Source organism: Habropoda laboriosa, unplaced genomic scaffold, assembly GCF_001263275.1.
Source record: "Habropoda laboriosa isolate 0110345459 unplaced genomic scaffold, ASM126327v1 scaffold872, whole genome shotgun sequence".
Classification (NCBI taxonomy): Eukaryota; Metazoa; Arthropoda; class Insecta; order Hymenoptera; family Apidae; genus Habropoda; species Habropoda laboriosa.
Window position 1 is genome coordinate 108,547 of NW_017100964.1, and position 27,480 is coordinate 136,026.

General features: G+C 44.0%; 1 protein-coding gene across 1 annotated transcript in view; it reads left to right on the top strand.

Moving 5' to 3' along the window:
• Positions 1 to 27,480, top strand: part of LOC108577673 (storkhead-box protein 1-like) — a gene marked incomplete at its 3' end in the record, with an annotated part of 72,931 nt that overhangs the window by 32,036 nt on the left and 13,415 nt on the right. The window contains exon 2 of the mRNA XM_017940863.1: positions 25,025 to 25,282. Within this exon, the coding sequence (XP_017796352.1) occupies positions 25,082 to 25,282 (201 nt within the window). The remainder of the gene's footprint in view (positions 1 to 25,024; positions 25,283 to 27,480) is intronic.

Sequence of the window (27,480 nt, forward strand, 5' to 3'; positions counted from 1 at the left end):
AGAGCAGATCGGAAAGACGCGGCGCGTCGCGGTCGAAAGAAAATCCCGAAGGTGGATACGCGTGCGTGGATATTACATCGCCGTGGGGCTTTAGGATACGGCTGATCATAGGATAATAGTCGTGAGAAGTTGAGCAAAAAAGACGAACTAGGAAGATGCTTTTCTGCACACACACAGGTAGGGTGTATCACGCGAGCCCCGTGGCAAGATTATACGAGCCACGAAACGGAACGTTACGGGGCACGGCATTGAAATAAAGGGATAACGGTAGCTCACGACTATTACGTGGCCCCCGTCTCTGTTTAACGTGGCAACGAGAGGGATTCGTGCATAGAATTTCGCGTGGTAACGCGACTTCAGGAGGAGACCTCACACGCGGACGGCGTCGATCGAAAACGCTCGGGTGATTGGACTCTTAATTACTTTTCCCGGCTTCGTGACGTGAAAGTGTGATTCTTTGTCTGCTAGTTTAGCATACCTACTCCGGTGATCTTTCTAGGGTTCGGCGAAGGACGATGTAGGTGTGAATTTAGCGGCTGGTCGTTTTGAAGATCGTGGGTGAGATATCGAGGAATTCTTTGGGTGCTGGTTTAGCGTAACTCTGGTGATCTTTGTAGGGCTTGAGTTAGGAATGAAGAAATTTTTAAGGAAGGAATATTCCATTCGTAGTGAACTTCTATTACTACAAATACGAATTGTCTATAGTGTCTTAATTTCTTGTCATTTAACAGGGTATCAAAACTTTACAAGGCTAAGACGAACGAATCACTTGTCGATTTACACCAATATTGAATCTGCTGCTAATTTTTTATAGATTTGAAACGATGCTGTAGAGATCAATAGCAATTTACCCCATTTGGATTAATATAAATTATAAAAAATTGCTTACTTTTTTCTGGAAATCTTTATGTAACTTGCAATGCACAGTGATCCCAAACTTCTGGCCGGTAGAGTGTATGTAGCTATAAAAAATTGCAGGACAAAGGATTAATCCTTTGTAATGCCTTTTTTTAGGTAGAAATAGTTGTACTGCGCTTCACGGTTGAGACGTGGTAAAAGAAACTTGTATTCATAATACACCGTGGTTGTAATACATTATATGGATTAAATATTGGTTCAGGTAACCCTGGAATAACGCTATTAATTGGTTCCGTGTGATTGAAAACCGTGTTATTCGATACTTGGAATTCGTACAATTCTAGAGATCACGTTCTGTGCTATTTTACGTGTGCCTGTGTATATTACATAGATATGCTTACCTGTGCCTGCGTATATACACAGTGTATTTATTTTTAGAGGGTTACCTGTATTTCTCCTTTCCATATTTTTTAGACATCGCAAACAATCAATCGAATGTATTATTCTTGAAGTCAATAAGACCTACATATATCAATACAAGGTACACAGTGCACACATAATCCCCCTTAAATGGGGAGGTGACTTCTGCGAGTTTAAAACAAAAGAGAGGAGATGTGTCTGAGTGGGATACCGATATATCAAGAGTCAGTTGTTCACGTTCAGGACTCGATATCGAATTATGTACTTTGTTTCACTCGGCACGCTCGAACTCCACTCCGATGTCCCATTTCCAAGAATTGGTAGGGATAGCGACGGACGCTTATGTGTGCACTACTGTAATAGTGGTTCAACCTGGAAAAGACTGCTTCCTTGAGAAGAAAAAAAAAGAATCGAAATTGCAGAAAGCTTCTTTTCCAAGAAAACCAACCTTAAAAATCCATAAAAAATAAGTGTATACACAAAATTGTTCCACCTGTGTGATCCAGCCTTCCCCAAACTCCCAAAAATCGTCGCCTCACGAAGAAACCGAATTCGATCGTTCATACGACAAAGAAGAATCCCCAACCAAGCGTAGAATAGAAAGAAAAGAACGGTCTGGAATGAAAAAGAGTACACAGCAAGATATCTGCCACTTGGTGCTAGGCTATCTAAGCTACATAAGCAGAGGAGGTGAACTCGTCTCGCCTTTGGGCATCGATCTCGAGAGGAGAACCGAGAGCTTCCCTCTCGTACCTCCTCTTTCGTCTCCGCGCGCGAGCATTATCCTACGATCGACCACACCCGAGCCCTCCAGCGAAATCCGTCCGTGGAATCGCAAGCGCGTACATCTTCCTCCGGAATTCCTCTTTCGGCCTGGCATCGCCACCTACCCATCCATCCCCTCTGCAAACCGAACACAAGCCTGCCCTCTCGTACCGTCCAACACCACTTAGGCTACGCTGGTTTCCCTGTGTCTCATTTCAAACCGTGCTGCTCCGTGAGAAGCGGCTTTCTTCGTTTCGAGATTCCCTCGTGAGAAAAGTCTGGCCACCTCGGGCGCGCGAAAACCATTCGTGATATAGTCCATTAACGATCCCGGCTGGACACGAGAGTGCAATAAAATCGAGGGTGAAGAAATTACCGTGGAAAAGGGACTAGTAAAACGTGTAGGTACGACGATTTAATCTAGAATTATTCTGCGGTCAATCCTTCGAAAAGCTCTATTGCAATCTAGCTCGGTTTAAAACTGTTCTTCAAATCCTACGCTAAGCTTGGTTCCCCAATGAAAAAAGAGCCTAATCCTTGGAAAATCTAACCTGCAGTTAATGCCTCTCTATACCTGAAAGGTTTGAAAAGGCGGCTTTAAAAGTGTCGCAGAAATCAAGGGAACAGAGTCCCAGAAACAACGCGAACGGTAGGCTTTCTCTGGCAATTGACGATTCAGAAGGCTGATGGGGCAAAAACGGGGACGGTTGGCGCGTAAAACGATTACCGATCCGCTAAAGGACAATTCAACCGTTCCACCCGCTTAGGGACACGCACAGAAATACAGAGAGAAACGGGAGAAGAGAGGTCTCTTCTGTCCGTGCAAAAAGCCGATTCCGAGTGAAAAATCGTGCACTCTCTCGGCGCCTATAACTGGCCGCGGCCAGAAGCCGAGGGAAAAGAGAGCTCGTTATCTTTTCTTTGAACGGTCTGCGCTAAACAGCGCCTCTACATAATTGAATGGCTCGGCCTATTCAGGACCAAGGATCGGATCGTCGGATGATCAGCGAGCCCAAGCTTTTTGCACCGTTTTCTGCCCCGTGGTCGTCTTCCGCAACGCAGAACCGCGATCCTTTTCAGTCAGTCTCGCTGCTAATCCGCGTGTACGCGTTCCGCCGCGTAATAAGGCCGTGACTGTGTGTGCTCAGCTGCGAGTGGGTGGATCTAACGAATGGATCTGTCGGATCTGTAAACATTTGACGTGCGACGGACGTGCTAGATCGATTGATCTGTGTTTGCCGAACAATGCCACTTTGTGAAGCAACTCTGGGAACATTCTCGCTCGCCGTTGAGTATTCCGTTTGTTGAGAACGTTCGTTAATTTAGAAGTCTAGAGTTTGCGGGGTAATTCTGGGAAAATTTGGGTCTCTGGGGATTTCGGTCGACGAGAATGCTGAAATTAATTTAGGAATTAATGCCACTTTGTAGAATAATTTTGGTCGGATATGTCGTTTGTTGGGAACGTTGATTAATTTAGAGATCTATGCCACTTTTTAAAGTAATCCTGGCAAGATTTCGCTCTCTGCGAATTCCTTTCGTCGAGAATGTTGATTAATCTAGAAATTACTGCCACTTTGTAGAATAATTTTGAAGAAATTTTGGCTGAATATTTCTTTTGTTGGGAACGTTGACCAACTTAGAAATCTAAGCCACTTCGTGGGATAATTCTAGCAAAATTTCGCCTCAGACGTTTCTCTTCGAGAACTCTAGAAGATTACTTTCAGAATATACGAAAAAAATGTCAAGAACGTTACATTAGAGTGATGTTCAGGCACTCGAGAGTATCGGAAGTCATTAGAGATTCGATGCTATCGCACTTCGCAAACTCTTGGCGCGCTTTCTCGACTCTGCCGAATATACACCATCGCCGACAATACCGTGAGAAAGACAAGCAAAAACCGGCTTGCAGGAAACACTCCAACAATACCGTACAACATACAAATCCGTGTCTCAATTATTCAACGAAAAAGCCTGTCATCGATATCCAAACGAGCTCCATCCTTCAGTGAAAGTTAACGTACAGCGGACAATTTGTACCGTGTATAAATTACGCGATTAAGGCTGATCGATGTTTTGACACACGGGCAAACAATGATACAACGACCGCTCGGGCCCAACGGTACATCGCGTTCGATTTTCCAACGACGACACGTCGTCGACGTACGCGAATGATCGATCACGACGAAGGGAAGCCAACGGGTTTTCACCAGATCGTGATTTTTTCCCCACCAGATCCTTCGTCTGCACAGACGTGTTCAACACAGTTGCGTTTTATCCTCCGCGCCAGTTGTTGCGTTGGCCAGTTTCCTCGCTAAGTTGTTCGTCTCTGTCGCGCCGCTTACGAGACTCGCCGGCTATAAGGTTACCGGAGAGGCCAACCGCACGTCAGACGAGAGTCAACTATAGTAGAAATCTCGTCGACGAATATTACACGGCGGGCGTTAATCGCGCTCGACGGGCGTGAAGCAGCGGCGTTAAGGAGGGAAATCGCTCCGGCTCCTCGTCTTCTATTTTGCTTTCCTCCCTATTCCGCCGAGAAGCGGCCTCTTTGACGGTAACAGGGATGTCGTTTCTTCTTTTGTTTCCCGAGAGCGAGGGTAGCACCTTATTTTCAAGGGGAGAGACATCGCGGCGCGAAGTACTGTGTTCGTCGATTTCTCAATTTCGAGGAAAGTTTGGGAATTTGGTTTGAAGCGTGAGGAGTGTGGGATTTTCGAGAAAATTAGTTTGGAATGTCGAGTTGTTCTTGTGGGGCGAGGTAGGTTGATTCGTTGATAGATTTGGAGGGGAGTTTAGAAATTTGAGTCCAAGTGGCACAGTGTAAGGAAGTTGGTTAACTGAGAAAACAGAGGGAAAAGGTAAATAAGTCCCTGAAAAGTTTGGTTAATTTCGTAATTTGGAATTTTTGAGAAAATTATTTTAACGCGGAATAAGTCGATTCGTTACTAAATTTCGAGTGAAGTTTAGAAATTTAATTCGAAGTGGCACAGTGTAAGGAAGATGCTTAATTTTTGAGAAAATGGAGGAAAAGTTTGGTTAATTTCGCAATGTGGAATTTTTGAGAAAATTATTTTGGAATACAGAGATATCCTTGCAACACCAAATATGTTAATCAATTACTAAATTTCGAGTGGAGTTTAGAAATTTAATTCCAAGTGGCACAGTGCAAGAAAATTGCTTAATTCCTATGAAAATGAAGGCAAAAGACACATAAGTCTCCGAAAAGTAATAAATAAAGGGGTTGAAACCCCCGAATGTTTCGCCCGACGAAAGACCGGTCTATTAATCAAACATAAAATATTGTTCTTTGCCCGAGCAAACCTTTGCCGTAACTTTATATTACCCTAGCCCTGTCCCACGTGTCGAAGACAATTCTTCAACGTCGAACTTATCAAATTACTCTAACCCTCGTTCGAGAAATGTCAGACTTTTAGGCAGGAACACGCAGATGGTCTCCAGTTTCGATCTGCAATACGCCCGAATTCCAACACCTTGCAAATCACACACAGAACTCTCGTCTAACTGTGAAACTTTTCTAGGACACCCGTGATGCGGGACATTTATCACAGTCTAGCTAATGGTCGAAAATGACCGTCTAACTTCGATTCACGTTCGCCGAACGTTCACACTGGCCGCGTTATAGTTTTCCACGCCGAAAAATTTCGCGTTCAATGTTCCGTGTCGCTTTTCTTGTCCGCGAGAAACTCTGCGTCTCGGACGATCGACCTTTATGCTCGCGTTTCTTCTGGCTCGATTCGCGAAATATGAAAACGAGATTATCGACGTGAGCGTGGAACCAGGCCAAATCACGCCATTACCCCGAAATTACTTTCCACTGTCCAGTGGACCATTGAACCCCGCGAAAATGTCTTGAAAATTCTTGAAAAATTGTGTCGCGTGTGGCTTCAGATACTTCATCTCTGGCGATATCGTAAATTTACAAGAAAATTAGGAGTAAATTTTTAATAGCTAATTTTTCACCTCTCCTACAGTAATCAATCAATTTTGTAAATATGAGGGAAGGGAATTTTAAAGCGTATTTTCACATTTTTAACGAACGTTTTCCTGCGCAAGATAAGAGTGGGAAGCGTGAAAAATAACATAACGAGCATCTGGACGCGCCGGTCTTTGTCCAGCGGATGAAAGAGGCCGGTTCAACCGCCGGAGAAAGGCTCCAGGCCTATCCTTGCGCGCGAAAAGAACCAATCGAATGAGAAAAAAAAAAGGAAAAAACCAAAAAGCAACAACGATTTTAACCGAGAAACTCGCGTGTTCCGTGTCTATCAAGGTCTCAGCTCTGTTGCTGCGAGCCTAATGGAACAACGGTCTGACGCTAACGCGTTACAACGTCTCGAGAATCGATTCCACGCGATCTGAAAAGGAGAAACAAGAAGGGAAAAGGAACAATATGCAGAGGAGGCTGTAAATAGAATTCACGTGATCGTCCACCGGAAACCAGAACGTTTAGTTCACTCTTTGTTTTAACCAGCTTCACGATTGCCAGACGTAATTTAATTACAGCTCAATTTACGTTCTGTAGGTGTTGCGTTTCACGAAACTACCTCTTTCCTTTTCCTTTTTCACTTATTCGAGAGCTCGCGTCGATTCGTCTCACCTGCCACACAGCGAAACGCTTTCTCGCGGAATTTCGAATAATAAATTCTTCTCGGCCGGGAATCACCGTTGCACCGTGACCGGAACGCTCCAATGTTTGATCGAGTGTTACACGAAACGATGGACTTACGGTTGGATGTCGAACGTTTCGAGGGAACCAGCAGGTGGTAGGTCGAATTTCGAAGTGATTTTTTCGGGGGATTTGTAACACTTTCTTTGTCCACTCTTGCCAATTATCGAGACAATTAGTAGTTTTCTTTCTTCAGTCTTACCAATTAATACATTATTTGACTACCTTGTGATAAAAGTTTGGTTAAATTTCTGTTGAAGTAATTAAACAAGCTTCTTGTAAATACTTTCAATAATTAGATTTTATTTTTTAAGTATTCTTTCATTACAATCATATCTAATTCGTCCCAGTAACACCCCTAATAGCCATACTTATTCGGAAATTCATTACTCAACCCTAAAAAATCTCAATAAAGTATAATAAAAATATGTTATTTTTCTCATCTAGAAAATTTCAAAGAAACTGTTTATTGTCACTTATCTCTTCAAGATTGGTACTGAATAAACAAAAAGAAGCAATGTACACTTTCTAGAACTCACGATTCTCATTCGTATCATTTTTTGCCCGACATAAAAAGAATGATCAATTCCCTAAAAATACTGAATAAACAAGAAAAAAAAAAACAATACACTTTCTAGAACCGAGAATCGATTCAAATTCCTTTTCCCGTTCGTATTATTTCTCTCCTAACATAAAAAAAGCTACCAATTCCTTTAAAATACTCGATTTTAAAAAATATTTTCCAAAAGTACGACAAACTCAGCTGACCTCCACGAGCCTCCCCCCAGTCTTCGATCAATCCAACCGTTAATTCGCCCCAATAAATACCGAACGCCCTAAAAAACCCTCGTTCCGCCTATCCAGCATAATTGCTCCAACTACACACCGTGCAAATCGAATCATAAACGACTACTTCGCCCATTTTTCCAACGGTCGTATCTCACGAAAGTCACACTGCATCCCGGAAAAAGAAGAAAGAAGAAAAAACATTCCGTCTACAGAGCGTGCCGTAAGTATGTAATCTCCGCAGATCCGGATAATCCGGAACCGCGATAGCAATTCGCGTTGCATTTAATAACGAACGATCAGTTCCTCGAGCACGAGCCTCGATCCAACCGAGGCGATTATTTTCTCCGGAGAAAGAGAAAGAGAGACTCGCTCTATAAATTTCGCGCGCGAGGACAATCCACGATAAATCATTTTCCAGCGGCAGCGAACAACTAACGGTAATTGGTCTAGTCGATGCATAAGCACTACCTGGTCCACACGAGGCTCGGTGATATTAATGATCGTCGACCGACGTGTATAACAAAGACCCGTTGCTCCTTTTTCTGTTATCGGCCAGAGGAGGATATACAGATAAATACGCGGGCATGAAACCAAGTACGTTTCCCTCCTACGATATCACTTTCTTCCCGCAAAAAGCAGCCACGGCGAGAAGAAAACGCTCAACGTCCTCGTGCCTCCCTTACGTGACGTTATTACGACCTCGAGGAAACAATACTACGGTTGTCTGGGTGGATACGGATATGTTACATAGGTGTGTGTGTGTGCGCGCGCGAGTGTGGTAAATTTAGTAATTACGGATACTAATTCCGACACAGCCGCGCGATTAATTAGCCTTACTCGACCTGGGACTTGGGGACTATTTTCTTCGTATCGCGGAGAAAATTGGAGATTGTAGTTTGTGTGTCGCACGTGGTGTGCGGGAGGTTGAATATTTTGCGAAATGTGGAATTAGGTTTGGTTAATGTTAATACGTCCACTGCCAGATTTACATGCTTTTCTCAGGAGGCCAGAAGGAAATTTTCATTATTCTAAGCTTTATTATTTTTTTTTTTTTTTTTCATTCAAAATAATGTCAACGAAAATTTTCAGTTGACCATATTCGTTTTATTTTAATTATTTGAGGCCCTCCGGTCACTGACGACCACCTTGGATAGGTGACCAACGTGGCAGTGAACGTGTTGACGAGAAAATTAGTATTTGAGAGAAATTGAAATTTGTAAAAAATCCAGGAGATTTCTGTTACAAATAGGCTCTCTTAAATCATTTCACACCGTGCTGTAGAGTTTTGTATTAAACAGTAATTGCGTAAATTATAATTGTCACACTGAGCCACAACAGAAGTCTCGATTTGCTTCACAGAAATACCAAAAAACGTTCCTGAAATATGCAAGGATAATTCTTCTCCAAAGGGACCGAGCGTAAGTTTCAGTATTGCTGACGTTGATTACGCCGCCCCGAGTGGCAGTGTAAAAATGACGAAAGGGGGCACGGTAAAAATGTGAAAAAGCTATCTGGCCGAGGTAGATCGTAAAGGAATATCGAAACGTCGAATAAATTTCGAACGTAGCCGGCAAGTGTAGCTCGGGTCCGGTTACGATAATCAAGTAAATGATTTAACGAGCGTGCACGCGCGTCTATTCGCGAACCGCAGGATATTAATGATCGTGGACCGTGCAGAGGAACTCGTCTCGTAGTTCCCTTTGCATCGTGGAGAACACACGCGGGCTCCAGCCGCGATTGTTTTCCTCTTACGGCCGTCACTTTCCTCTCCGTCGAGTTGCCGCGAAAAAATCACGCTTTCAAGACTCAATACGACACAACCATCGCGGATAACGATAACCCACGGCGTCCATTTTTGCCGATTATTACACCTCTTCGGATTAGTTCGTGATAAAGTGGCGAAATTTATCGAGTAATCTGACGGTACTCGGTGTTGTAAGAGGTTAGGTGAACGTGGAATTTCTGTCAATTCTTGGACACCATAAATATGTTTTTTTAGACGTACACTTATGTTGGTAAGTTTTGGGACACTTACTGAATGTGAAGGAAACGTAAACAGTGATTATGCAATTATTTAGTTTGGAATCGAATTTAACCCTTTAACTACAGATCACTCGTCAATTTTACTCTGGTTCGATAATTTCCTTTTCTGGAAATTCTTGCGTATCTTGCGTAGTCCTTTGATCTATAGATCACTCGTAATCTGAAAATCCTTTCTCTGAAAATTCTTGCGTATCATGCACAACAGTCTCAAACTTTTGGCCAACAAATCACTCGTCAATTTCATCGAACCAATTTACTCTGATTCGATTAATTCTTTTTCTGAAAATTCTTGCGCATCTTGCACAGTAGTCTCAAATTTCTGACCTACGGATCACTCGTCATCTTGCGTATCTTGCACAGTAATCACAAAGTTTAAGTCAGCAGTGTATAAATTCGTTTACGTTGATTGTACCGAATATCTTATTTTTCCATGAGTTACACGAAGCTGATGATATTCTAAGCTCACCATATGCAGCCAAGGGTGCAACCACAAGCGTACGACAATGTATCGACGCTAAGGCTGTGTCGCTTAATGGACGCTAAAATGGCGGCGAAATGAAATTTCGAGGAAGCAACGCACTCGCTGCTTTCAAAGAGCAATTATCTTCGACGAAGTTACGTACACACAATATACCAAGTGGTTCGGTTTGACTTCCGTGGAAACTCGCGTCGCGGGTCGTAAAGGCGAACTATAAACTACGGAGAGAATCGTCGGTGAAACCTGTCCACGCGTTTGAAATAAACGCGTATGCAAATTTCACTGAGAGAGAGACATTAGCGATCTCGATACGTCCAACAGACGCTCGCGAACGATCAATTTTTCACCGAACAGACGGAGAGAGAGAGAGAGAGAGAGATTCAGTGATTCTCCTTTACGCCTCCGCGTTCTTCTTTTGCAATTCAACGCACTTTCCAAGGTATGTCCATTTATAGAGACGAACCGCATCGAACCGCTCACGGCGACCTCCATATTTTTCATAGCGACGTCAATACCAGATACTTATCTACGCAAGTGTTCCGTCGCCTTTATCCAACGGAGAGTGTCGCGTGTATCGACGTACGAAAACCTTGTTCTGAATCTTTATCACATAATTACGATCAACTCTGGCTACTTTTCCACTGATAACCTCACCACAGATACGCGGTCCAATTTGCAAGGTAAACGATACGAGGGAAAATTGTACGCGGTTCACGCGTGAAATATATTTCTTGTATCGTATTATCGTCGAACACGCTTTGAATGCCCCTGTACAACAGTTCAGCGATCCGTATCTTGACCCGCGTCGTGGTTCGATTTTTATCTAGACTTCGATACAACTCCATAGAACTCGCGTATGAAAGGACAGAAATATCATAAAGAGACGTGGATAAAAGGATATATACGTACGTATATAAAGTGAAAGAAAAATCGATGTAAAATGTGTACAACAGCTCGGTGATCGATATCTTGACCCACGTCATGCTTGATTTTTCACGAGGTTAACTATATTACTCTCTTCGATAGAACAAATATCGCAAAGAATGGAAGAAAAAACGGGTAAAAAGAACAGGCTGGTAATTACTTTGTAAACGACGCAACCGATGGTAATCGAAACGCGTAGATCATTCACAGGAGTTGGTAGCAATCGCTAAATCACGATTCGGTACGTCAATTTTCTGGACGCGATATCGCAACGTTTCGCGAATGTTCGAAAGTGAAAATGCCTGTGACTGTGCAAGCTTCGAAGCGACTCGCGCGACAGCCTGTCGTAGACGTAACCACGTGACACGCGTGGTATACAACGACACATCGATAATGATCCACGTGACTATAATTAGCCTGGCGGTGTAGAGCTGCAGGATCAGAGTGGATTAATCGAAGGAAGAGAGAGAGAGAGAGAGAGAGAGAGGAAGAGAGAACGCAATTCACGGATGATGGCTGCGTAATGATCATCGTGCACGCGCTCGATCTGCGCTCCCGCAATTAATAATGCCACGCGTTCACCATCCTTTGCACATTTTAAAGATCTTCCATGCTGATGAACTTTAACCTGAGAGACTCCAGCTCCAGAGAGAGCTTTCTTCTTCTTCTTCTTCTTCTTATTTCTCCTCCCGGCCACGTGACACTTATTATTTCGCTAACGATAATCAGCCGACGATTCTTTCGTTTCCGCGTGCCGTACAACACACATCCACTACCGGTTTCCCACAGAAAAATCGCCGTTCGGTCATTGTCAGGTGTGCCAAGCTCGTAAATTCACCATCGCGGAGACACTTTCGTGCATTCACTTGGACCGTTGTCTTGCACTTTCATCCGCGTCTTAATTTGTCTCTAGGTGTCGGGGACAATCTGTCCTCGTCATTCGAGATTTCTACCGTGCGACGTGCGGCCGTTCGCTTTTTCATATTGGTCAAATGTGTAATTAGGTTAGGTTCGGTAGTGAGGGTTTTCAAGGAGGTTACGATAGTTTTTTATGGTCTGTGATTGATTGTCAAGCGCTTGCTTTGTAACGATGAGTCGCGTTTGTGGTGTAGATCGTGGTTGAGGTATAACAAAAGACTTCGTTTACGCTTACGAAGATTATTAAATACGAATTAGGTATACAGTATTTTAATACCACGTGACATCGCTACTAGCATTAATTCTTGCCTCTTCCATCGAAATATAAAATTCTAATCAACCGTAAGAAATTGGGTTACAGTAGATTAGCTTCTTTTCAAAACTGTAAATAACTGTATATAGTAATAAGAAAAAATAGCGAAGCAAAGGGTTGAACAATATCCGCCAGTAGAATTAATCATCCAGCTCTCTTATCGCAGATTACTGCCCACTTTTGCACAGCAAAATTTAAAAGCCTCTACCGAAAGTCAATTAAGAAGAAGTGGGATTTCATGAAAACTGGTCGAAATCCAATCAAGATAACCGTACTCCACACCGATTACTTCGCAACACGTTCGAACTATGCTCTCTTACAAATCATCGGCTAAACGACACCTCGGGATATTTATTAAATTGAGTTACGCGAGTTATTACATTCCTCGGGAATAGATAAATCCCAAAGTGGAAGTATCGCGTTTGTGGAAGAGACATTCGATTAAAACGATTCGATATTCCGAGTGATCGAGGCACGCTGCCGTTGCACCATAGTCGTCAAGGATCCCTCTCCTCTCGTTATATCCGATGCAATTTATCCTGCCGGCTAGTGTTACTCTCCTGACAACCGGTAGTCACACTCGAGTGCAGTTGACATCCTTTACCTGGATACCAACCGGCTGCTTCATATTCCTCGATTTACGTTTGTTCGTTAGCGACTCGTAGAACCTGATCCTCTATCCGCGATGACATTTTCCGTACCCTCCTAGCGGCCGCATAAAACCGCCTCGTTGAAAACGCAGCCGATGGATCCGCGTTTCCTTCGCGCACCATTTACCTCGCTAACGACACGCGACTCGCGCGAATTCCTTCGTTTTCTAATCGTTCCTTTCCTCTTCAACGATCCACACAATCCACCGTTGCCTGAATGTCCAATCTCCTCGAGTTCGAAAATTTCCAGACTTTATCCGATCAAACTGTCTATAATTCTCTTCGGCCACTTCGTCGACCTTCGCGTGATACCACCGCGTAAAGTTTATAACGTTTCCACAGAGAACTCTCACAATGTCGAACGTAGCTAATTTTATGGTAATACCTAGGCAATTAGCGGGCAACATCGTGGCGTGTATTAGCGGCAATTTATAATACGCCGCGGTAGTACCGCTACTTTTGCCTATCGTTGATCGAGACCCAGTTCCATAAGTCGACGCATTAACGTCCGAATTCAACCCGCCTAACTTGCACGCGATTGCAAACAAGGATTTTCCAGTCGGCCTTCGTTTGTTGCAGCGAGTTGAGCTTTTCTAGCGAGTCATCGGTGAACATCTTGGTCGACTTGTGACATCTTGTTTCGACGATAGATCGGAATAGACGGAGAGAAGTGAACCTTTCTCTTCTCCTCGACGTTATTTCAATAACGTTCACGTACGACGCAACTTTATACACCGCGAGCAGTGGTATTATCCTCGCGATGACCCGTGAGCCTAGCGGCCTCGGCGCAATTGACATCCTTTAGCCGGGAATGCATCAGCTCCTCTCTGCGTCATCCTCGTCATTCGCTGTTTTACCGTTGCTTGTCATTACGGAGATACACAGCCTCGAGTACCTACGGTGACCCCGGTCTTCGCCTCCCAGAAACTTTTCTCTACGCGATCTCCAACGAGGTTCCTCGACAGGTTCGTCAAGCCAGTGATACGGCGAAAATCGCGCGTGAGACTGGTGGTAACTTTTCTGGTGATACAGCGATCAGTCTTTTCCCTCTGAGATCGAAACTTCGCGATTGGAGTGTCGTTTCACTGTGGTCGATTGATGATCGCGGACAACTTGAACGATGGATCTCCCTGAGATCGCGGAATTGTGGAAACTTTGTTATTAGAGTGCGATCGGAATGCTAGAAGTGGGAATTTTGCGATTGGAGAGTCGTTTATTAATGATGGTCGATGATTTGGATAATATTTCTCCCTAGGATCCTTCAATTCTGGAAACTTTGTTGTTAGAGATGTTAGAAGTGGGAATTTTGCGATTGGAGAGTCACTTGACCGTGGTCGATTGATGATCGCGGACGACTTGAACGATGGATCTCCCTGAGATCGTTCAATTGTGGAAACTTTGTTATTAACGTGTAATCTGAATGCAAGAAGTGGGAATTTTACGATTGGAGAGTCGTTTATTAACGATGGTTGATGATTTGGATAATATTTCTCCCTGAGATCGTTCGATCGTGGAAACTTTGTAACGAGAATACGATCTCAATAAGAAATGGAAACTTTGCTATTGCAGTCGATTTATGATAATACACGATGTGTCTCTCCGAGATCGTTCAATCGTGGAAACTTTGTAACGAGAGTACGATAAGGAATGGAAACTTTATGATTGAAATGTCACTCGTATTCGTTCCTTAAAGAATTTGTTATTAAGACTAAGCACACTTAATCTTCACGGTATCGTTGCATAAGACACAAAAACAAGTCGCATCGATAAAAACGTTAATCGGTATTCTCTATTTATTGCTAATTTTTTCTATTCCCATTACAACTCCAAGTTTCGTAACGACACAGCCTATCGATACCCTAATCGCATATTCAATTACAAGAAACACACGTTTCTTGTGCTTCTCTTTGCACTGTTACAAATTATGCAACTAGTACTCCATCTTTATGAGCGAGACCTAAAGTCACCTCTGTATTTTGTTTTTTATCAACCAAGAAGGACAACAATAACCTCAGCCATCGAGTAGCTTGTACAAGTAACGATTCTCGGTAAAAACTGCCTCTGCATTAATTGCAACGCAACTCGTTAAATCTTTCATACCTTTTTTTATCGAGATAATAGGTAAAAATTGCGAAACGGACAGTCCTCGTTAGCGAAACGGCGCGAACACGGTCCAACGAGCGATTTGCGCTAATCGTTGGCGGGTTCGCGCAAATTACGGACAATTCGAGGCTTCCTCCTCCGCTTGTGAGCGCATGCAAATTCGCATACGTTGCCCCAGACACGGACTGTCGTCATCGTGTAACACGTTTGAAGAGCGGAAATGAAATATCCAGAGGATTGGTGGACGATTTAAATGATAATTCTACCCCATCGGTGGCCGGGGCCGTTATTACAATTATCGACTTGGCGGATTTAATGGCCTCCAGCAGCTTTCCCATATGGATATCGTTAACGAGGTGGAGGAGAGAGAAGGAGGGAGGGCTATCTGCGTGGCACTGTTGCGCGCAAAAGCGTTAAGGATAAATAAAACAACAAATGAAATGAAAGTAAATGCATAATGCATGCAGTAAGAGTAACGATAACTCCGTGCTCTATTTCACGAACGAGGACGATCGTTTTAACAGACAATCAGAAGCAATTTCGCAGGAATGAAATTATGCCCGGGCATTAGAGCCACGGCAAGGGAGAGTCCGAGCGACGCGTGCAGACTTGGCCACGTTTAAGACGAGCAATCTTAAGTCGTCGCTACGCGGGACAGGAAATTGATTAACGATCTCTCTGTAGAATCGCGAAGGCAATTAAAACGAGACGAGAAACGTATTGGGATGGTTAAAAAAATTTGTTTCTTCTTTTTCTTCTTTTTTTTCTGTTACGAGGAAGAAAAGAGACGCGGTGTAGTTTGTTGTTGATGTAACATGCTCTGGGTATATGACACGGAAAAGTCTAGCCAAGCAACCGGAAAGCGTAAATCCGCATTAATTGAAAAGTTCCTGGAAGACCGGCGCCGATAGCACCGACAAGTGCAAATTAGTCCGCGAGGAGGCGCGTAATAGATAGGAATTCCTACCGTTTCTCTCGCGGCGATGCTAAACGACGCCGATAGGTGCGAAATTATTTTCATACGCGAGTGCGAAACCCGCAGTTTCTTCGCTGTTCCGCGGGGGGGTGTCGTGTATATTAAACGCCCATTAAATAATACCTACACGATGGGAGTTAATTCTTATCGTAAATCAATTTTTAGGTGGAAAAATCGAACTTTCTCAGATCCTCACTTTCCGACGACCACGTGAACGCTGAAGTTCCAAGTTTCGCTAATGTTCAAACACTTCGAATTCCAAACACTCCGATTTTCAAACACTTCAAATTTTCAAATATTCGAATTCGAAACACCTCGAATTTTCAAATATTCGAATATCAGCAGAATCCGACTCTCAAACACTTGGAATACTCTAAATACCCGATTAAAGGATCGGTATTCGAAATGATCCGAACAACTCAAACAGTTCGTCTATTCAAACTTTAACAACTCCAGTCGAAACCAAGCCCGTAGATTTCCCCGTCACGCAACAACATCGCCACGGAGAACGTTCGACGGCGTACACCTGCCGGTCGCGTTGTCAGCGAAGAAGGGAAGAGAAGCGGATCGAAGACGAGAGATCGAAGTACCAAGGGGGTCCATAAGGAAACGGCGAACGTGGCGGGAGCTCCTCTCTCTCTCTACCTTGCCGTGCATAGTATACGAGCGTAATGGACGAATGGGCAGCTGCTGGCAAGGATTTAACGCGCGGACCTGGGTGGTCCCGGATAGATACGTATTCACGAGAGTTATACGTGCTCGCGGCGCTACGTATTCATAACCTTATCCACGCTCCGCAGAAAATAATACCGCGCGCCATTCATTATGTATACGTATGCGCTCCGCCGCGGCATGTGTCCGCCGCGGTCTGTGCAGCGGAGCGGACCGCATGCGGCGTAACTTTTCCCGCAGCCGTCGAAAGGGAGCGCGCGTACACCCGGCGTCGTGTCTTCGGCGTCGTTGACGGGCCAACGCGACGCTCACGATCCATAGAGTCCTCGGGAGATCCTACCGCGTGTACACGCTCGATTTAATAAATCACCAACCAACGACCGTAGGTAAACCGTAACGCGAGTGCTGAGCGTTTGCTCCTTGCTTTCCCTCTTCGCTGGCAAAAATTTCGAATTCCTGCGAATCGTGGAATTTCTGTAACGTCGGATCCACCGACCGAGTGCTTTCTATCTTTTTCGAGGAATGTCCGAGGACAGCGAGAGGAGAGAAATGTGTTTCGTAGCTTCACTGTGAAATATCGGTGAAGAAAGATCTGTCAATCCTCCGAAGAATCGTACAAGATCAAACAAATCGTCTATCTAACTTCCCGACTAATAAACAGTGTTTACTCTTGCCGACCGTACGATACGTTTCTCCCTCTAGTGTGAAAGAATCTCTAAGTGGAGTACAAAGACCCATATTTACCATATTATGTACCACTTCCCCTCAACGACCCTATCCATTCACGTTTCCCACCTCTTTGTTCCTATCAGAGATCTTTCTCACGACCGAGCAAAAAATTCATTTCATTTAACACGAACTCTAGTAAAAACGAAAAACACAAGATCTCCCTACTACCTCGAGTCAATCGTCATCGTCGGCGAAGAAAATTCTCGATTATACTTTCGCAGCTTCGCGAACAGAGCACACCGTTCGTTCACCATGTTTATGCTTCTCTCCGCGCCTTTGTTCAGTTCCGTTCTGCCATTCCTCTTCCCAGTCGTTCCTTCCATAGTATTCCTTTTTTACTTCCTCCGGACCTGGTCTCGTATCTCGTGTATTTGTCAAGTATCGCCCAGAGGGGAATTCGAGCGTAATTATACACCGCACCGGTCATCGTTATATAATTACACCGTGGTGGATACGAATTTAAACCGTACGTTCAGCAGTTCGTTCGCTATCTGCATGCGTTCAAGCTGCATCTAACACATTCTTTCCCCTCCGTCTTCGCAAACCCACGAGTAGGTGGAGATACATCCCTGCGAACGTAAGGCAACAAACGACACAACGACGAGGGCGACTTCAACTTCATTGTTGCAGCTCGTGATGCTTACAATGAAGTCACGTTGAATCGTTGAATGCAATATAAACCGACGAGAGTCGCCGCTTTGTTATATCGTGCCCGGTCGATTTAATAAATCACGAAAGCGCCGCGTTTAATACGCGCATCTGTTCCATCAATAACGCAGATATGCGAACGTAAGAACCAACCCTCGGGAGGGTTTTAGGTTCCACGAGGAACATTATTCCTGCACGAGAATCGTATGTTCGAAAATTATACGGCTCGTTCGCTTTTGCCGAGTGCAGGTTGATTAACCTTCGGGCGACGGTTGCCGGGTCACCGGTGACCCGACTTTTAAATGCCTCTTCGATACGAAGTCACGACTCTTCTCTCTTTATACTGTATTTGTAACGCTTGGTGAAGTAAGAAAATTTGGTTTCGTTTGCGTGCAAAAGTGATTGGGTCACATTTGACCCAGCGTCCGCCGCGTCTGAGACCATCTCTTCACCTACTGTCCAAGGGATAAGGGAATAATGCTGTACGATACTTCGCCTCTCCTCTCCTCACATTATTACATATTTGTAAGTATTGGTAAAATGGGAAAATTTGGTTTCCTTTGCGTACGAGTGATTTTAGTCTCTTGGGTCACATTTGACCCGGTGTCCACTGTGTCCGAAACTATCTCTTCATCTCCTATCCAAGGGTTAAGGGAATAATTCGGTACGACACTTCACCATGGGAAAATTCTTCAGAAATATTGCAAGAAGAGAAGAAAGTTCGAATTACCGAGCAGAGGTGAAAATAATTTCCATCTCTCCCCCGTCTTCATTTCCACCATCTCTCGACAATCAATATTCGCTTTTTGTCACGTTCCCCCGGTAAATTAGCCTCGCCTTGGTCGCGGCTCGTCCTGACGGAACGGGTAATCCTTCAAAATTACAGCCACGATGCATCCTGACCGCGGTGCTCTCGCTGCTCCTCGGCTCGCTTTTAATTACCTAATTTCTCTTTACGAACGTCTGCCTTTATTTGGCGTTCCATTAGGAGGCGACGGCGAGCGTGGCTCCGATCGTGCCCGTTATACGGTTTACGAGGAATGGTCCACGGCGTGCTTTCTAGACAGACCTCGACGAACCAAGCGGCTCGTTCCGTTCCCCGAGAGAGCCGGTGCTACATCAAAAGGTCCGTGCAAAGGCAACGGTTAATATATGCAACTTCTCTCCACTCTCCTCCTCTCCACCTTCTCTTCCCCACCTCTTCCTCTTCTTCTTCTTCTCCTTCATCTACGTACATACATAGGTACAATGTACGTACGTATACGCGATTCGACACCGCACCAACAGATGGATGAATAACGACAGAGTGGCAAATTGATGTTACAACGGATCGAAAGCGCGCCGGTGATTTATTCCCTCGTAAAAATGGTACTTGTGCAAATATTCCATGGTAGCGCATCATCTACTATACACTCTCGTAGCGACCGTGTGTCTCTTTCCATCTCCTCGTACACCTAACCCCGTGTAGAAAATGAAAAGGCAGAGAGGAGAACACTTGAAATCCTGACAAATATATATGCACGCGAACGGGCCGCGTATTTATCGACAAGTGAAGAAAAACAAAAAAAGAAGAAGAAAAGAAAGAGAAAAAAGGAAGTATTATAGTTGAGCACGATTCTCTAGACACGATTCAACTCTTGGCCACGGCGAACGCGCTATTATTCATCTTTCATAAACACCAGCACATCCTCGACTATACGTACGTACTCGTGTATGTGTATATACATATATATATACAGGCAGACGCATTCGTACACATTACCCATCTCAGGCTAAACAGATTTCCTCGCAGGCTCTGTGTATGCAGGTCTTGCATCGACTAATTGTAAAACGAAACTCTCCTCTGGGACTGTGATAAACTTCTCGACGCCTTCTGGGAAAAACGACTCCTATACACTCCGGCTTGGCTATTATTATCTCAACTTTCCCAAACCGATATTTTACGATTTCCATCCGGAAGCTAATTCGTGCAGCGCTATGGCATCTTGGAAAACAATGGAATAGGTGTTCGATTGTTAATTATACGTGATAAAAGTTACGCGTGACCTTGGCGGGCAATTATTACGTGGAATATGTGTATGTGTGCGCGTGTGTTGAGAGAGAATGGTGTAGAGATATTGGAATAAGATGGCGAAAGAGCGTTGATGCGCGGTTGGCAATTAGAGGCGGTAATTATCGTGTTCAATTTTGAAACGTGGAACAGGCAAGAAAGAAATTACCAGCGGGCCTTATCTGACCGGCACATTCATTCTCCGCCTTTCCCAAGCCACGCTAAGTCTTCATGGAAGATGAACCGTGCGCGGCCTACTTTTTCAACGTACCATGGAACACCAGAAGCAATCCACCCACGATATATTCGTATGTAGAGCCTGTGAGATCTTGATCGTCCCGTTATTGTACGGCAATTAATTGCAAGTTCATCGTGCCTTCGAGGTCGGGAGTCATGGAATCTATCCGCTTCGACGCGGAAATGTTACACTGAAGTAATAGGACAGAGGTGAAGGAACGAAGGAAGACGAAGAATGTGGAAAAAGATTTGTTTGAATTTTTCTTCGTTTCTTGGTTAGAGAAGATAAAGGGAAGAAACTGGATAAATTCCATTGGAACTGCTTTCGTGGAATGAAGCAATCACTTTCGCCTCGATAAGACGAGGTATCCTTTGGGAATGGCATATAACTTGACGCAAGGAATGCATTTAAATCGCTCCATTGTGAGGAAAGAATGGAAGGTTGGCCTGTGTGCGCGATTCGAATAAACGGATTTGCCTAACTTTGGGAAAGTGAACGGTATCGATGAGAAGTTATGTCGATAAGATTCTCGAAGGAAATGTTACGGTAGTGAAACTTGGCGTGTGATACTTTTATATACGTTCGACAATATCGCGTACGTAGATGTTTTTCAGTAGTTGGATAAATCGGAAACTGTTGGATATGGGTTATTCTTATTTGCATCCGGTTGAATTGTCTGGAAGAGACGAGTCGATAAAACTGTATCGATTCGATGTCTCTAAAATAACGCATCGGTCGGAGAACGACTTTCTCTCGACACGTGCGTCCAACGAACGAAATTGGTACGAGAAGAGAAGGATCGTTGAACGATCTTGGAATCGATCTATCGGCAGATCTGGATGGTCAGTTTCGTGGGGACGTGCGGTTAACAGCGGAGAAGGCATGACTGACGGCGACTTAATGAGATCCGTCATGATGCAAAGACACGCCGATGACTCACACTGCAGGAAGTCTACCCTGCGCGAAGCGGGACCGGATGTCTTCCGTTCTTTAAATTGGCACGAGGTGAAACGGAGTCAGTGACACTGTCCGCGACACTCTTTTCGCGGGATTCCGGTGATTGCGAAATTTCCGGCGGCGAGTTGTCGATATTTTCTTCATTTTCAAACTTTCGAGCTTTCAAATTCTCAAACTTTCAAACTTACAAATTCTCCAAATTTCAAATATTAAAATTTTCTAATTTTCAAACTTTGAAACTTTCAAAATTTTGAAATATTCAAATTTTCAAACTATCAAACCTTTAAATTTTCAAATCTTGAAACTTTCCAAACCTTGCGAGCTCAAGATTTAAATTCCACGCGCAAAAATCCAGACTACTTTATCACCCGATAAATAGAAATTCGCGTGCCACTAGAGATTTGCTAAACTTTCAAAGCCTAACAGGCCGATTGCTACAGATTTTAAGCTGTGAAACATAACGTGTGCTCACGATCGGCTTTCACTGTCGTTGTTAATCCATTCCGTGAGACAAATTCGATCGGTCATAGTTCCCAAGACTCATCGATGAATCACAACCGAGACTTCGATTATTGAATTAGCGTAAATTCAACCGATGCAATCGAACGTGTCCCGTTCGATCTATCACACTATTCGACAATTACTCTATATCTAACTATTTCCTGCCTCTTATGCTTCTCCTTCAAGAACACGAACCTATTACACCAGCCAAGAAACTGCATACGTCGATGAATCACGTCAGAGGAAGTCCATTTTTTTCTTTTACTCTCTCTATCTCGATTTCGTGATTTTTAGCCGAGCAAACTAGCACAAGGTGAAACGAAGGAAATTAAACGACTACGCGAACGACAAAGAGAAGAAAGAAAAAAAATAAAGAAAGAAATACATAACGGAACAATTTTGCCTGGCAGGGATCGCGTGTCTATCCGTCATTTACATCTACATTTCTAGCATTCAATTGCCGCGACACGGGAGAAAAAGTTTCACCTGTTCTCAAGATCGGCACGATAATAAAATATGATGAACGGTCTGCTAATTGAATACTGAGAAAGTTACATTATTGTTCCATTAACAACACCTAACTATCCCTCTTCATCTTTCCTTTTTCTCCACGTTTCACGGAAAATCTTCAATGAAACGCGCAGAAAGCCTTAAACGATTATACCTCCGAGTAACGCAATCAATAAAATCTCCATAAACGCACCTATTCGCAAAATGAATCACTTTAGAAACGCTTAATTCTCATTCTCCACTTCTTCCCCCTGTCTAATCGTATTCTCCGCAAAGAAGAATATTTTCTCTCAAAAAAAGCTAAGCGAATAAGACATTTCCACAAAGAAACACGTAAAGCAAACGCCGAGGATGTTGTTTGTCAGCGCCGGCATTCAACCACCGTCAACTTTCCCCACTTTTCTTTCTCCGCTTCTCCAACGGGGAAGTACGTCAGAAAGTTTACCGGGGCGATGAATTCCGGCTGACCCTCGAGAGACGGAGAGGCGGACAAGCGTTTCCAAAGGGAGGAGAAATATATTCGCGGAGAGAATTCCACGGACGGGGACGGTCCAATTTCTTCGAGGCAGCGCAAACTGCAACACTATATTAGAGGAATTGTCTGGATCGACTGCGCCCTGGAGCGTTGCCAAAGGCGCGAGATTACTTCGTTGATTCCTTCCAGGCCCGGGCAATTCGATGCGACCGTAATTGCCAGGCTCCCGTGCCAAATTTACAACCGGGGCCGTTCTACCGAAAAAGGTCTAGGCATTTTAGAGCGTGTACCTTGGCACGTTGTAAAGCAATACAATATTCATCGTGCCGGCCTCTGTGCTAGAGAGACAGCAAGTCTCCGCGAAACCTATTTTTCCTTCCCTCTATCTCTTTATCTCTATCTTTTCCCTTCAGATTCGTGACATACCTCTAAAACCTACCCTTCGTTTCGACAATCCAATATACCATCCTCCATTTCATCTCTCCAAACGAAATAACATTTTCTCTTCCTTCTCCGTAAGAAACAAGTTCCTCATCGTCTATCATGTTCCAAGCGTAACGTGATTCCGTAGAGAGAAAAAAAGAAAGCATCACAGGGGAAACAATTTTCTTTCGACGTTGTTTCACGTCAAAGCCACCTCGTTGATACAATCATCTCTCTCTCTCTCCCCCTTTCGCGTACAATTCTTCTCAGAAACTGTTTTTCCCTCGGTCTGGTACCCTTTTCCGTAGAGTCCAGCGTGAATTTTTGCGGGCGAGATTCCTCCGCTGACGAGCGAAGGGCCAAGGCGTAAATCAATTAGGCCGGCCGACGCGACGTGGTAGTTGTTGATACAATAAAGAGGAACGTGACGCTGCCTTATGGCTGGCAGGAAATGAGGAAGGCAACGGAGGGTGAACCGAAACGTGTCACGTTGTAAATTAACGTTTCTTTCTCTCTGTGTTTTCTTCCCTCTCTTCGCTTTACGCGCGATATCTTCGTTGTTGTCGTAGCTTGGTTACTCAAAGCTCGTCTCGCTGTTTCGTAGAGAAATTTGTTTTACTTTTGATTTCTCCCACGGAAAATTTCATCCAGGTTGGGCAATCTTTAGGCGGGATTGTTAAGAAAGTTTATGATTACGGTGATTAAGGAGAGTATCGAAAGGTGCATCGTGTAGAAGCGTATTACAAATCGATTTGCGTGTTTCGCGGAGGTATTTAATTAGATTTAAGAGAAGCGCTAATCGTCGAACGGAGAGAGAATCCTCGTGAACGTCTGGGAATAACATAACTAATGCAAAGTGGCTGCTTCAACGCCCCACCGTCTCCTCTATCCATCTCTCTGGATTGTTGATAGTGTGCGTTGCACTCGAGTTTGCGCGAAAGTTTCGCGAACGGGGATAACGGTACGGTGAACTCCGCGAGCGTTATCTCTCCTCCGCGTAATCGCAGATAAGAGTTATCCGCGGGAAAGCTTGGATACACAAAACGATAGATCTCTATCTGGATGGTAGAAAACGAGGAAATATGTATGCTGTTGCAAATTCTCTCCAAGTCGCGCGACGTAGATTTAAATGACCAGAAGAAAAGCGACTTTTAAATCGTTCCGACGACTTTCTCGGCCAAGTATAATCATTTGGAATAGTGGAAACACGCTCTATTAAGTATAATTCTTGCTTATTGTACAGGGTGTAGCGAAAGATTAATGCTAACGAAACAGACGGGAAAATGATTTATCAAAGAGTATCTAATGAAAAGTGAATAGCAAAATAGAGCAAACAACACACGTAAACAGTATTTTATTAGAAACCATTAATTCCTAAATTAAATTGTGAACTTGTAAATTTAAAAAAAGGTATAAATTTTTTGAGTAATTAACCCTTTGCACTCGAGTGGCGACTGAGAAGCGACACTATTGTCCACCACTTGGTAAAACATTAATTTTACCGGAGAATAAGTCTGTGCGCCTCTCGTAAATGTTTAAGCAACGAAATGGTTTGAAAGAACCAATCTACCACAAAAAATATCAGAGATTTCCTGAAAAATCTACGTTAATTAATTGCGTCAATCTTCCAACAAACGGACCATATGAATTTTCTCAATTTACTTGACCTCCTGAATGCATTCTATCAATTTCACACCAACCTACTCAAAAAAACTCTACTCTGTACATCTCTCTACCAGAGAACCCAGAGAAACCCATGAAACTGCCTCCTTTTTCCATTCTCTACGTCTCTACACTATTTGCATATTCTCCGACGTGAATGAAGCAGCGAGAACTCGTCGATAAACGATCATTATTACGCTAGAAATGAATTATAACGGGTCCGTTTCCTGTGTTACAGAACTCGTGATGCCACCGCCGCCGAGTGTCTGGAATCGTTAGCAGCGGGCCTCGAAAAATGGCCTCGATCTTGGGAGACGGGACGGGCCCCGGAGGCTCGGGACCCTCCCGATGCCTCTTGCTTCTACAAAGGTCCCTGGCGATTCAGCTGACCAGGGGTCCGCCTCCTCAGGTTCTGAACGCCAGCCAACGGGAGAGTCCCAAGGAGCATCCAGCTGATGAGATGTGGATGTACGATAAAGGTTACAATTTGTTTCAGGTGAGTTGACGTGCACGTCGCATTATCCTCGATTATCCGTATACAGGGTGTTTCACAGGAGCAACGAAAAAATTCCCATTCGACCTTCTTCCTGAATTACAACCACTTTTCTGTTCTAATCATTCTTAGCGACAAACTGAGCCACGCAGTGCAACTGATTACGTTGATATATCTCGTCCGTGACGTTCGAAAATTCCTTAATTTCTCGTGCGTTGCAAATTGACAACGAAACGACAGACCTGCATTTTGTTTCTCTAATAGACGTCTGCCAGAAATTGAAATATTTCAAAGACTGCACACGTTAGTGTTGCATACAGAACTGGCTACAACTCGAGAACTAGGTCAAAACAGTGCTCTTTTCCTTGTTTTTCTATCCCCCCTGTCTAAATGGCTAAGGAACACCCTGTATATACACCATCTACCATTCTAAAGCACCACCGCCGCTGCATGCATTCCTTAGCCGGAGCGACATTTTTCCATGTAACGATCTGTTACAACCGTGCCGCCGCGACTACCGACCGTTCATCCGCCCATTATGCCAACAATCTTTTTTTTCGTTCGGAGGCAAACACGACCGGTTACACGGTTTACGGGTCGTCGGTAGAGGGTGGACTGTCCTCTGACTCCGATGATCACGAGACATGTTTCGTTACGCTGTTGGCGTGACGTACGAAATTATTCCTGGAAAACGTTCAACTTAGACTGAACGATGCAGTAGGTACATATGTACGTATGTATACATATGTACCACACGTATGTACAAGGTGGCTGTTTCGAATGTACTACGTCGGTGGTTTTTACAACTCAGCGTTTCCGAAGCGAGATTGGCGTTGATTGGATGCACCGTTACGCCGGAATGAGACAATATGAATTACGAGCAATTTTGCGAGGCAACCTTAACGGAGGGATAGGACGAGGGAACGAGTTAAGTGGCGGATGTTCTATGGTCTTGCCAACTCTTCGACGTGTCGTAATCCTTCCTGCAGAGGCTGCTTTTTCCACGTCTGTTCCTACTTGCGCCGCGAGACGCGACAAAAGTTTCTCCAGCTTGCCACCACGATTCGTTCGCCGTGGTTATGGTCCTTAGAGGGTCCCGATCCGACCGTAAACAAGCCCTGCCGAACAATTGATTGCCAATTTAACGAATCGACGCTTATAGGTGGCCATTTATCGACCACACCTAGATTTCTTCTCTCCTCTCGCACGGTCCACGGGGATAGAGGGAGGTTGAAGCCCACGCTGTCAGCCAAAGGAAATCAAATTGGGACACGCCTTTCAGTTCGACGAGTGCCCTTCAGTTTCAATGAGCGCTCGCCCCGGGTGGAGCACCCTCCGGGGGAAAGTTAACCACGGTGGTCTCTTCCTCGTGCCGCCTAGGAAGAGGCTTGTCGATGATATTAGGTATATACACACGGAGACTACTATTTTTATTGATTGAAAAATATTGGCGTTGTTGGTTACAGTTGTGTAACCTCGTGTACGATGTGATTAGTTCGATGTTGGAGATTTTATCTGTGTAGCAAGTGTTAGGTTGTTTCAGAGGGAATTGAAGTTTCTCTGGGTCGAGATAATAGGAATGGATTTTCGAAAATAATTAGGAAAATAAATATGAAATAGCTTAATAATCTAGGATTGTGCATAAAAATGTTGAAAGTGACTTTGAAAGTTATTTTAAAAAGAGATAGAAAAGTCTAATATCGTCACATTTAAGATTCTTCAAGATTTGTGACAAAAAATTTGGAGAGACCCACTAACGACGAAAATACTAAAAGTGATCGCATTAGAGTACTTCGGTCTACAGCACGGTGTATATTTCCTACCTGAGTGTCAATAGAACGTAAAGCAGTAACATTCGAGAGAATCTCTTTTGACACCTGCCCTCAGGAAGATAAATTCAGTAGCCGGCTGCAAAGCTCTTTGTGCGTAACGTCCCTTTCACGTGAATTCGAAGTCATAAAGACGGTAACCTTGAGGAAATATTGCGAAGACTTTAAAGCACTTTGAACTTCTCCGCAGGTAAAACTTGAAGAACTGAATCGCTCAACTACGGCGAGGAAACTTTTTCAAAGTTCACGGATGTGTAAGTACCACAGAGAGAGCGTTCCTTTTCCTTTTTAACCGAAGATCAGAGAAAGGCCATTAACCGGCAACAAGAGGGCAGCGTGAAGGTTCAAGTTGAGACAGATTTACTCTTTTCC